Source organism: Salvelinus namaycush, unplaced genomic scaffold (genome assembly GCF_016432855.1).
Source record: "Salvelinus namaycush isolate Seneca unplaced genomic scaffold, SaNama_1.0 Scaffold1013, whole genome shotgun sequence".
Taxonomy (NCBI): Eukaryota; Metazoa; Chordata; class Actinopteri; order Salmoniformes; family Salmonidae; genus Salvelinus; species Salvelinus namaycush.
The window spans coordinates 27,501-40,029 of NW_024057691.1; the positions used below are offsets into that span (position 1 = coordinate 27,501).

Sequence of the window (12,529 nt, forward strand, 5' to 3'; positions counted from 1 at the left end):
CTGCTCCACTAGGTCCTACTGCTCCACTAGGGCCTACTGCTCCAGCACCAGGGCCTACTGCTCCACTAGGTCCTACTGCTCCAGCACCAGGGCCTGTTTACACACAGCATCTGAGTAGGAGTGCTGATCTAGGATCAGTGTAGCCTTTTTAAATAAAAATGAATGAGATGACTTGGACAGGAGGGGACCTGATCCTACTCTGAGACGCTATGAATACGGGCCCTGATGTAGAACCAGCAGGGGGTCGTTACAGATTTGTTTAAATTCCCGACGCTGGCACATCTGATGAAGTCCCCGGAAGGCTAACAGATTGACTGTTTTTAACCAGATGTGTGGTCGGACTGGAGAGAGAATCCTTGGTGTTTTAGCAGTGTCATTTCTCCTGTCCCCCTTCCAGATGAAGGAGACGGTGGCCATCAGACCACCACCATCCCCATTGTGTTGACTCAGGCTGAGCTGGCAGCCCTGGTACAACAACAGCAGCAGCTGCAGGAGGCCCAGGCCCAGGCTCAGGCCCAGGCTCTTGCTCAGGCCCAGGCCCAGGCCCAGGCTCTTGCTCAGGCCCAGGCTCAGGCCCAGGCTCTTGCTCAGGCCCAGGCTCTTGCTCAGGCCCAGGCCCAGGCTCAGGCCCAGGCTCTTGCTCAGGCCCAGGCAGCAGTAAGACAACACAACCAGGTCGGTCAGCCCAACCAGTGTTTTTTACTGCCTGTCGTTAACTGTTTGTCTGCCTGCCTGTCTGCTGCCAACTTTCTGCCTGTCTGCTGCCAACTTTCTGCCTGTCTGCCGCTATCTGTCTGCCTGTATGTCGCTATCTGCCTGCCTGTCTGCCTGCCTGTCGCTAACTGCCTGCCTGCCTGTCTGTCGCTAACTGCCTGTCTGTCGCCAACTGTCTGCCGGCCTGTCTGTCGCTAACTGCCTGTCTCCAACTATCTCCTACTGCCCAGGCAGCAGCACAACACAACCAGGTCAGTCGGCCCAACCGCTGTTTTACTCTAACGGTCTGCCTGCCTCTGTCTCTAACCGGTGGTCTGCCTGCCTCTGTCTCTAACCGGTCTGCCTGCCTCTGTCTCTAACCGGTCTGCCTGCCTTTGTCTCTAACCGGTCTGCCTGCCTTTGTCTCTAACCGGTCTGCCTGCATCTCTGTCTCTAACCGGTCTGCCTGCATCTCTGTCTCTAACCGGTCTGCCTGCCTCTGTCTCTAACCGGTCTGCCTGCCTCTGTCTCTAACCGGTCTGCCTGCCTCTGTCTCTAACCGGTCTGCCTGCATCTCTGTCTCTAACCGGTCTGCCTGCATCTCTGTCTCTAACCGGTCTGCCTGCATCTCTGTCTCTAACCGGTCTGCCTGCATCTCTATCTCTAACCGGTCTGCCTGCATCTCTGTCTCTAACCGGTGGTCTGCCTGCATCTCTGTCTCTAACCGGTGGTCTGCCTGCATCTCTGTCTCTAACCGGTGGTCTGCCTGCATCTCTGTCTCTAACCGGTGGTCTGCCTGCATCTCTGTCTCTAACCGGTGGTCTGCCTGCATCTCTGTCTCTAACCGGTGGTCTGCCTGCATCTCTGTCTCTAACCGGTGGTCTGCCTGCATCTCTGTCTCTAACCGGTGGTCTGCCTGCATCTCTGTCTCTAACCGGTGGTCTGCCTGCATCTCTGTCTCTAACCGGTGGTCTGCTAATTATTGTGCAGCCTGTCTTGTCTGTCCCCGTCTTTTCTGTCCGTCTGTCTTTTAGGTGATCTGAATGTATTCTTTGCATTTGTCAAGTAAGCACTTTGAACTGCATTGTATAAATAAAGTTTATGATTTGACCCAGCCCACCGAGGGCCTGGCCCCAGCAGACAGCCTGAACGACCCGGCGTCAGAGACTAACGCCGATGAGTTGGCTGCTGCAGTGACCCAGGCGGTGGCCCGGCTAGCCCCGTCCTGCACCTTAACCCCCACTCAGACAATGATGGTGGCCAGCCCGGCTAAGATACAGGCAGCTACGACCATGGCAGAGGTGGTCAATGGAATAGAGTCTGCTGCTTTGGTGAGTGGATTGGACTAGACTGGCTGTGGCTGGCTTTCTGGCTGACCTCTGTTAACCTGATTTAATCATTGAAGTAACTCAAAATGGCTGTTATTTAGTTCACTATGAGATGGTTTTATAAGACATTGTTAAAGGGTCATACATGCTCGTGACAAGTGTGTTTTCTAACCATCATGTGTCGTCCAGAGGCTGATTTCTGTTCTCCTCTTTGACAAACCACCTCATTATTGTAAAATATCTATATATTTTTTATTTTTAATAACTTATCTGGCTGAATAAAGGTTCCTAAAGAAATGATAAATAACATATTAATGTAGATCCGCTCATTTTAATTATTACATATTTTTTCTGTCTTTATCTATTCCTCTAATGAATAAATGTGAAAACCTGTTATTCATATTGTGTTATTAAACGCTGTGTCTTTCTCCAGAGGCCAGGACTGCCTCCTGCGGTGGTCAAAGCCCCGCTGAAGAAAGACAACCAGTGGTTTGACGTTGGCATCGTCAAGGTCACCAACACGGTGGTCACGCACTACTACCTACCCGACGAAGACGCGGCTGCTGCTGATGTAAGACACTAACGCGAACGTTGACTACTGTTGTTTCTGAAGTCACTAATGGTATCGACGATAATGCATTTGGGTTTATATAGAGCTTTTTATAGTGGTTTCACACAGTCTGATTTTTTGTTTTCCTCAATTCCTCACACGCTCGCTCATAGTCTCATTCTCAAAATGTTTTGGAGGAGAATATCCCAAGGTCCCTCCCTCTGAACTTCTCCTCCAGTGCTTTTTGAGGAGGAGGAGGTAAGGAGAGACGATGCGACGAATCAAGGAGAGACTTAAAATCTACGGCTTCCTCCTACTAGGGCTGTTTGGGTGGCGGTACCGCCACACCGGCAGTCATGAGTCACGGTGATCTCATTTTATGCATTCTAAACATGCTTTGGTTGTACCCAACTTGCTAACGACCATCAGGTCCTAATGGCCTGGTACTCAGGGCTCTATTGTCCCTCTATCAGGTCCTAATGGTCTGGTACTCAGGGCTCTATTGTCCCTCTATCAGGTCCTAATGGCCTGGTACTCAGGGCTCTATTGTCCCTCTATCAGGTCCTAATGGTCTGGTACTCAGGGCTCTATTGTCCCTCTATCAGGTCCTAATGGCCTGGTACTCAGGGCTCTATTGTCCCTCCATCAGGTCCTAATGGCCTGGTACTCAGGGCTCTATTGTCCCTCTATCAGGTCCTAATGGCCTGGTACTCAGGGCTCTATTGTCCCTCCATCAGGTCCTAATGGCCTGGTACTCAGGGCTCTATTGTCCCTCTATCAGGTCCTAATGGCCTGGTACTCAGGGCTCTACTGTCCCTCCATCAGGTCCTATTGACCTGGTACTCAGGGCTCTATTGTCCCTCTATCAGGTCCTAATGGCCTGGTACTCAGGGCTCTATTGTCCCTCTATCAGGTCCTAATGGCCTGGTACTCAGGGCTCTACTGTCCCTCCATCAGGTCCTAATGGCCTGGTACTCAGGGCTCTATTGTCCCTCCATCAGGTCCTAATGGCCTGGTACTCAGGGTTCTATTGTCCCTCCATCAGGTCCTAATGGTCTGGTACTCAGGGTTCTATTGTCCCTCCATCAGGTCCTAATGGCCTGGTACTCAGGGCTCTATTGTCCCTCCATCAGGTCCTAATGGTCTGGTACTCAGGGTTCTATTGTCCCTCCATCAGGTCCTATTGACCTGGTACTCAGGGCTCTATTGTCCCTTCATCAGGTCCTAATGGTCTGGTACTCAGGGTTCTATTGTCCCTCCATCAGGTCCTAATGGTCTGGTACTCAGGGTTCTATTGTCCCTCCATCAGGTCCTAATGGCCTGGTACTCAGGGCTCTATTGTCCCTCCATCAGGTCCTAATGGCCTGGTACTCAGGGATCTACTGTCCCTTCATCAGGTCCTAATGGCCTGGTACTCAGGGCTCTATTGTCCCTCCATCAGGTCCTAATGGCCTGGTACTCAGGGCTCTGTTGTCCCTCTATCAGGTCCTATTGGCCTGGTACTCAGGGCTCTGTTGTCCCTCCATCAGGTCCTATTGGCCTGGTACTCAGGGCTCTATTGTCCCTCTAACCCCTCTGACATCAATGCAATGTAAAATCACATCCAACACTGATCATCAAAACAGTACGCAGCTTTTAAAACTCCCCTCACTGTGACGATCAGTATTGAAGAAACAAGTTCAACGGCGGGTTGAAACAGTGGAAAACATGGTTGTTTTTGATGTTGTTTCAAAGCCTAACATAACAAAATGGACAGCGCTTTCTGAGGTGAGGATTCATTCAAAGCACCCGTAATTATATTAGAGCCTATGAGCCCAAGGTTGGGAAAAAATAAAACTGAATTAAAATAACGATTGTACCCTTATAAGATACATGGTTTAGGCTTTTTGAGTGTGGACTGTTATGATGCATACTGAATGGACTGGTTATCTAATGATACGCTCAAATGTTTATTCTCGAGTCTGGGAGAGAACCTATAACCCTTGGCGATGCTGTTGGTTCAAGGATTGTGCCGGTCGGCTTATAGTTAGCCTTCGATTTAGAGAGAAATTTTAAAAATATATTTTCATAATTAATTGAGTGACACCGTTAACCTTTTTAGCTATACAGAATATCTCACCACCAGCCTCCTCTCTCACCTTTTTTATTCGTTTCTAGAGCGCGCAGAAAGGCTGTCGACAGTTTAGTGACACTGTCTTTCCTTGTGAAAACATGTTACAATCGATGTTAAATGAAGCACTGGGTAGCTGCAGGAACAAGGTTGGAGAGCCCATGACATTACAGCATTATTCTAAAATGTATTAAATAAATAAAAAATTCTCATCAATTTACACACACTACCCCATAATGACAACGCAAAAAACATGTTTTTAAAAAACAAATATTACATTTACATAAGTATTCAGACCCTTTACTCAGTACTTTGTTCAAGTGCCTTTGGCAGCGATTACAGCATCAAGTCTTCTTGGGTATGACGCTACAAGCTTGGCACACTTGTTTTTGGGGAGTTTCTCCCATTCTTCTCTGCAGATCCTCTCAAGATCTGTCAGGTTGGATGGGGAGCATCGCTGCACAGATATTTTCAGGTCTCTCCAGAGATGATCAATCTGGTTCAAGTCCAGGTTCTGGCTGAGCCACTCAAGAACATTGAGACTTGTCCCAAAGCCACTCCTGCGTTGTCTTGGCTGTGTGCTTAGGGTTGTTGTCCTGCTGGAAGGTGAACCTTCGCCCCAGTCTGCAGTACTGAGCGCTCTGGAGCAGGTTTTCATCAAGGATCTCTAAATTTTTCCCGTTCATCTTTCCGTCAATCCTGATTTAGTCTCCAAGTCCCTGCCTCTGAAAAATATCCCCACAGCATGATGCTGCCACCACCATGCTTCCCCGTAGGGATGGTGCCAGGTTTCCTCCAGACGTGACGTTTGGCATTCAGGCCAAAGAGTTCAATCTTGGTTTCATCAGAGATGGTTGTCCTTCTGGAAGGTTCTCTCATCTCCACAGAGGAATTCTGGAGTTCTGTCAGAGTGACCATCGGGTTCTTGGTCTCCTCCCTGACCAAGGCCCTTCTCCCCGATTGCTCAGTTTGGCCGGGCGGCCAGCTCTGGGAAGAGTCTTGGTGGTTACAAACTTCTTCCATTTCAGAATGATGGAGGCCACTGTGTTCTTGGGGACCTTCAATGCTGCAGAAATATTTTGGTACCCTTCCCCAGATCTGTGCCTCGACACAATCCTGTCTTGAGTTCCAAGGACACTTCCTTCGACCTCATGGCTTGGTTTTTGCTCTGACATGCACTGTCAACTGTGGGGACTTATAAAGACAGGTGTGTGCCTTTCCAAATCATGTCCAATCAATTTAATTTACCACAGGTGGACTCCAATCAAGTTGTAGAAACATCTCAAGGATGATCAATGGAAACAGGATGCACCTGAGCCCAATTTCCAGTCTCATAGCAAAGGGTCTGAATACTTATGTAAATAAGCTATTTCAGTTTTTTATTTGTAATAAATTAGCAAAAATTACAAACCTGTTTTACCTTTGTCATTGAGGTATTGTGTGTAGATTGATGAGGAAAAACAGTTATTTAATCCATTTTAGAATAAGGCTGTAATGTAACAAAATGTTGAAAAAAGTGAAAGGGTCAGAATACTTTCCAAATGCCACTGAATGTTTTGATTTCTAAGACATTGTAAGGTTTGTATCATTCACAACTAAAGTAGCCAAATAACTCTAAATCTAGCATATAGGACCTGTTTCACGTAATCGCTATCACCTCAATATAGCCACATCATATACACACTTACTCCGTAATGGGGAAAAATGTCCTTAATATTTTCAGCTAAGTTCAATTATATTGTTCTTACTATAAAATCGTTTAATATAAAATAACGTCACGGGACTTATAAACATATCTCGTCAGCTAAATGAACAAGCCTACAGTCGACGTCATGGAGTATAGCCAGATAAGATAGCAAGGAAAACATGTCATTTTTCTTGTGTGTTGTAGGATGACTCTGGGACGATCCCGGACTACAGTCAGATGAGGAAGATCGATCTCCAGCCAGGGACGGCCTATAAATTCAGGGTGGCCGGGATCAACACATGTGGCCGGGGGAACTTCTCAGAGGTCTCCGCCTTCAAGACGTGTCTACCAGGCTTCCCCGGAGCTCCCTGTGCTATCAAGATCAGCAAGGTAACACATTTTATTTTATTAAATTACATTTTTTAGTTTTTAACCAGTTAAGTCAGTAAAGAACAAATTCTTAAACATATTTTACCCCAGGGAGTGTTATTTTATCAAACATATTTTAAAATTCAAAAAGGCACTCGGCACATCTGAGGAATCTTATTTGCAGGTGCCATGGCAACAATTGAACAAGATGAAGAAAAAAGGAAACCGCACACTGCTCTTGATAGTATCACCGATATTTAATAAGCTTTACGTATCGGCCTCGCGGCCTTCCTCAGAGCTTTATGTATCGGCCTCACGGCCTTCATCAGAGCTTTACGTATCGGCCTCACGGCCTTCGTCAGAGCTCTGACCAGAGCAGTGTGCGGTTTCCTTTTTCCTTCATCAAACATATTTTACCCATGGAGTGTTATTTTATCAAACATATTTTACCCAGGAAGTGTTATTTTATCAAACATATATTTTATTTCACCTTGTTTATATGATTCTGTATTTATAGCTCATATCACGCTCTCTTCCCCTCTCTTCCTCCTCCTCACTCAGAGCCCAGACGGCGCCCACCTGACCTGGGAGCCCCCGTCGGTCACATCTGGTAAGATCATTGAGTACTCGGTGTACCTGGCCATCCAGAGCGCCCAGAGCGGGGAGCAGGCCAAGCCCACCACCACCACCACCCCAGCCCAGCTGGCTTTCATGCGGGTGTTCTGTGGGCCTAACCCCTCCTGCCTGGTGCAGTCGTCCAGCCTCTCCAACGCACACATAGACTACACTACCAAGCCTGCCATCATCTTCCGTATCGCAGCCCGCAACGAGAAAGGTTACGGCCCTGCCACGCAGGTCAGGTGGCTCCAAGGTACGGAACGTTATGTTAAACTCGATTCAGTTGCCAATATTACATTGAACACAAATGTGAACACAACATGTAAAGTGTTGGTCTCATGTTTCATGAGCTGAAATAAAACAGCCCAGAAATGTTCCATTATGCACAAAAAGCTTATTTCTCTAAAATGTTTTGCACAAATTTGTTTACATCCCTGTTAGTTAGAATTTCTCCTTTGCCATGATAGTCCATCCACCTGACAGGTGTGGCATATCAAGAAGCTGATTGAACAAAATGATCATTACACAGGTGCACCTTGTGCTGGGGGACAATAAAAGGCCACTCTAAAATGTGCAGTTTTGTCAGACAACACAATGCCACAATGTCTCAAGTTGATGGAGCGTGCAATTGGCATGCTGACTGCAGGAATGTCCACCAGAGCTGTTACCAGAGAATGTATTATTAATTTCTCTACCATAAGCCGCCTCTAACGTCATTTTAGAGAATTTAGCAGTACGTCCAACTGGCCTCACAACCACAGACCACGTGTAACCACGTCAGCCCCTCCACATCCGGCTTCTTCACCTGCGGGATCGTCTGAGACCAGCCACCTGGACAGCTGATGAAACTGTGGGTTTGCACAAACTGAAGAATTTCTGCACAAACTGTCAGAAACCGTCTCGAGGAAGTTGACCTGTGTGCTCGTCCTCACCAGGGTCGTGAACTGACTGCAGTTCGGCGTCGAAACCGACTTCAGTGGGTAACATGCTCACCTTCGATGGCCGCTGGACAACTGTGGTCTTCACAGATGAATCCTGGTTTTAACTGTACCCGGGCAGATGGCAGACAGGGTGTATGGCGTTGTGTGGGCGAGCGGTTTGCTGATGTCAACGTTGTGAACAGAGTGCCCCATGGTGGCGGTGGGGTTATGGTATGGGTATAAGCTACGGACAACGAACACGATTGCATTTTATCGATGGCAATTTGAATTCACAGAGATACCGTGACGAGATCCTGAGGTCCATTGTCGTGCCATTCATCCCGCCGCCATCACCTCATGTTTCAGCATGATAATGCACGGCCACATGTCGCAAGGATTTGTACACAATTCCTGGAAGCTGTGAATTTCCCAGTTTTTTTTCCCATGGTCTGCATAATCACCAGACGTCACCACACCCGTTGTGCATGTTTGGAATGCTCTGGATCGACGTGTATGACGGCGTGTTCCAGTTCCCGTCGACAACCATTTGAAGAGGAGTGGGACAATATTCCATATTCAACAGCCTGATCAACTCTCTGTGAAGATGTCACGCTGCATGAGGCAAATGGTGGTCACACCAGACACCGACTGGGTTTCTGATCTCCGCCCATATCTTTATTTTTTATATTTTTTGATATCTGTGACCAACTGTATTCCCAGTCTTGTGAAATCCATAGACTAGGGCCTAATGAACATTTTTCAATTGACTGATTTCCCTTATCTGAACTGTAACTCCTGTAAAATCTTTGAAATTGTTGCGTATTCCGTTTTTATATTTTGTGTTCGGTACAATCCTAACCGTTTCCCCTCTCCCTGTAGAGATTAGTAAAGATGGCCTTGCAGGTAAACCTACTGTTAAGAGACCAGGCTCCTCGCCTGACATGTGAGTACTAGGATTCATCCTTCTCTCTCTCTCTCTCTTTTTAATATCCACAGAACGATTAAATAAGAAGTAGAATTCACGAATTCAGGTATTTTAACTGTACATTCCTTAAAAATACTATGATTTCATTTATTTATTTATTTGGAAATGCAAAAGTGTTTGGGGAAAAAAGTTTTCCAGTAGTCGGTTGTGGCCAAGCCTGTCCCACCCCTCTGTCATAACTCTTAACTTTCAACTGAACTATCTGTACTAACTCTGTAGCCTTATCCATGTTCATCTGTTGGATCGGGTTTTCTCTCCTCTTGTAGGAAAGCTGCTGGTCCAAAGAAGGCCAGATCAGACCAGTGAGGAGGGTTTCCTTCCTCTCCCCTTGTTGTCCATGATGACTATGACTGAACTGAAAACAACACTTTCCTACTGAATACAATACCCCTAGGCTCCACCCGGACCCCAACCTCTACCAGAACCCCATCTAACCCTACAACAGCACATCCTGAACCCAGACCAGGCTCCACCCGGACCCCAACCTTTACCAGAACCCCATCTAACCCTACAACAGCACATCCTGAACCCAGACCAGGCCCCATCCTGAACCCAGACCAGGCCCCATCCTGAACCCAGACCAGGCTCCATCCTGAACCCAGACCAGGCCCCGTCCTGAACCCAGACCAGGCCCCGTCCTGAACCCAGACCAGGCCCCGTCCTGAACCCAGACCAGGCCCCGTCCTGAACCCACACCAGGCCCCGTCCTGAACCCACACCAGGCCCCGTCCTGAACCCACACCAGGCCCCGTCCTGAACCCACACCAGGCCCCGTCCTGAACCCACACCAGGCCCCGTCCTGAACCCACACCAGGCCCCGTCCTGAACCCACACCAGGCCCCGTCCTGAACCCACACCAGGCCCCGTCCTGAACCCAGACCAGGCCCCGTCCTGAACCTACACCAGGCCCCGTCCTGAACCCACACCAGGCCCCGTCCTGAACCCACACCAGGCCCCGTCCTGAACCCACACCAGGCCCCGTCCTGAACCTAGACACCATCCTGTACCTAGACCAGGCCCAACAACCCATCAGTCACAAAATGGCTGTAAAATAGATAAAGCTGAGAAACGCCAGATCCCCTGCCCTCATCACTGGACGTTGTGGTGCCGAGGACGCCTTATTTCATTCTTCTGTATTTCTTATTGTATTATTATTATTATTGATATTATTATTGATATTTACTTGTTTAAACCATGGAAAGCGCATAATTAACTTTTTATTTTCCTATGATATGATTTTCTGAGGAATCAAAATTTAAAAAAACTTCAGTCTGGTCTAACTGTAGTTGCTAGATAGTTCTCTAGTCTCTTTCATGCGTTTCCTCTCCCCTGTTTATCTACACAAGCAATAGACAATACAAATAACTGCTCATAATACAATCTAGTGTATCTCATTATGTCATTGGAGAGGGGAGGTGTGTGGGCATCAGTAGGTTGCATTCAGAAGAATCAGATGGTTGCTATAGGAGACAGTTGGATCATAAGAAGATGATGTCATTGTCACATCGTCATGGAGATTTAATAAATACACCAAACGGACAGCGGGACGTTGGGGGGGGGGGGGGCGGACAGTGTTCTCCATTCCAGGGGAATCCTCATCAACCAATCAATACTCTGTATCTGTCCCGGCTGTCATCTTGCTTTGTGACATCACTGTGTTTTAATGTGTAGCTATGTCAGAGAGGAGACCGAGTTAAAGGATTAGCTTCAGAAAAAAATACCTGTGGTCCCTGTAGGTTTAGGAGACTGCTTTATTCTCCCTCTAGTTGACTATCTACTCTGGTAGTTTCTCTGCTTTCATTGGAGGAATTTGTTGAACAGTGATTGGCTGACTGCCAGGGTGACAGTGATTGGCTGACTGCCAGGGTGACAGTGATTGGCTGACTGCCAGGGTGACAGTGATTGGCTGACTGCCAGGGTGAAACAACCCAATACATATTTTATAACCTGATTTGACAGTTTCAGAATCGGTGGTGTAACGAACGATTTACGTAACAATGACTTTTTGTACTTGCTCTGCTGCAGAACATAAGATTAGTCAGAAAAAGAGGAGTGGATTGTTTTATTTTTGTTAATTTTTTTATTAAAGGAATTAATTTGCTGAAAAAAAATATTTATTTTCATCTTTCCCCTTCTCAATCTGTTGATATTCCATAGTAGAATTAATTTGTTCGACTATGGAATTCAAAAGGTTATTTTTATTTTCCCAAGGCTTGTTTTATTTTTGTTTTTTTTAGATAAATCCCAGTTTATTCTCAGAAATGTTCTGCCCCCAAATTGTGGAGAAACTTTTCGTATTGATAACCATTTGACATTTTGTTTTTGGTGTATTATGTGTTAAGGTATGCAAGTGTGTAACGTGACTAGTGTTTTTGAACGGAGAGGTTTTTAGTTACCTAGTGGTGGGATATGATGGCAGGAAGAGTGATTGATTGGCTCAGCTAGTATCGGTTCAATTGTAAATAAGTTCCTTCACGTAGCAAGAAGTTAAAAAAAAAAAAAAAAAAAACTGCTTTTTATATAATTATCTGTAACAAAAATGTTTTTACATGTTTGTCATCTCGGTTGCTTTGTCTAGATATAAAAATAATAATAATTAAAAAGGAAATGTCTTCCTGCTCTGTCTTGTTCTCGCTTCTGTTTTTCCTCATTGACTATAACCCAGAACCCTTGTTGATATCGTCGTTATGGTTATAATGCCCAAGATGCATTGGCAGGCAGGGACGTCAGGAGGTTGTATTAAGAACCAAACATAGAAATAGAATCTAGAATAGATTGTTGGAATAGATTATATTTCTATGGAAGCAACAGCTAGCTGATGAAGTTTTTGAGCTTTTGTTCAATCTGATCTGACAGATGTTTGGGGATTAAACTGTTTGTGAATATTACTATGGAAAATAAAACTTTTTTTAGTGCATCCTTTTCTTACCAGTTCTGGAGATGTGACTTATTTTGTGTGAATGTTGTGTTGCTAATGAGGGGAGAGACATCTTCACAGTTTCAGAATCGGTGGTGTAACGAACGATTTACGAACTGGTTGAGTTCACCACCACATCTAATTGTTCATCCTTGTGTAAATGTAAAATATAAAGTACATACTGTTCGGTTATATACTACAACTGTTGTGGGTAGTCAGAATATAATTCTTAGTTTTAAAACGTTTACATGCTTGTAAGGACGATTTCCCTAATAATCATTTTTTTTACATGGGTTTGCGAACTACCTTTTATTAAAGAGTGCCGTGTATAAAGTCAGAACATCTGCTGTCT

At 46.1% G+C, this 12,529-nt stretch overlaps 1 protein-coding gene across 1 annotated transcript in view; it reads left to right on the forward strand.

Moving 5' to 3' along the window:
• Nucleotides 1-12,177, forward strand: part of LOC120035295 (host cell factor 1-like) — a gene marked incomplete at its 5' end in the record, with an annotated part of 36,682 nt that extends 24,505 nt beyond the window's left edge. Inside the window, 7 exons of the mRNA XM_038982081.1 lie at nt 398-675; nt 1,809-2,024; nt 2,455-2,592; nt 6,573-6,758; nt 7,299-7,608; nt 9,155-9,218; nt 9,527-12,177. Coding sequence (XP_038838009.1) covers nt 398-675; nt 1,809-2,024; nt 2,455-2,592; nt 6,573-6,758; nt 7,299-7,608; nt 9,155-9,218; nt 9,527-9,566 — 1,232 coding nt within the window. The remainder of the gene's footprint in view (nt 1-397; nt 676-1,808; nt 2,025-2,454; nt 2,593-6,572; nt 6,759-7,298; nt 7,609-9,154; nt 9,219-9,526) is intronic.
• Nucleotides 12,178-12,529: the final 352 nt, after the last annotated feature.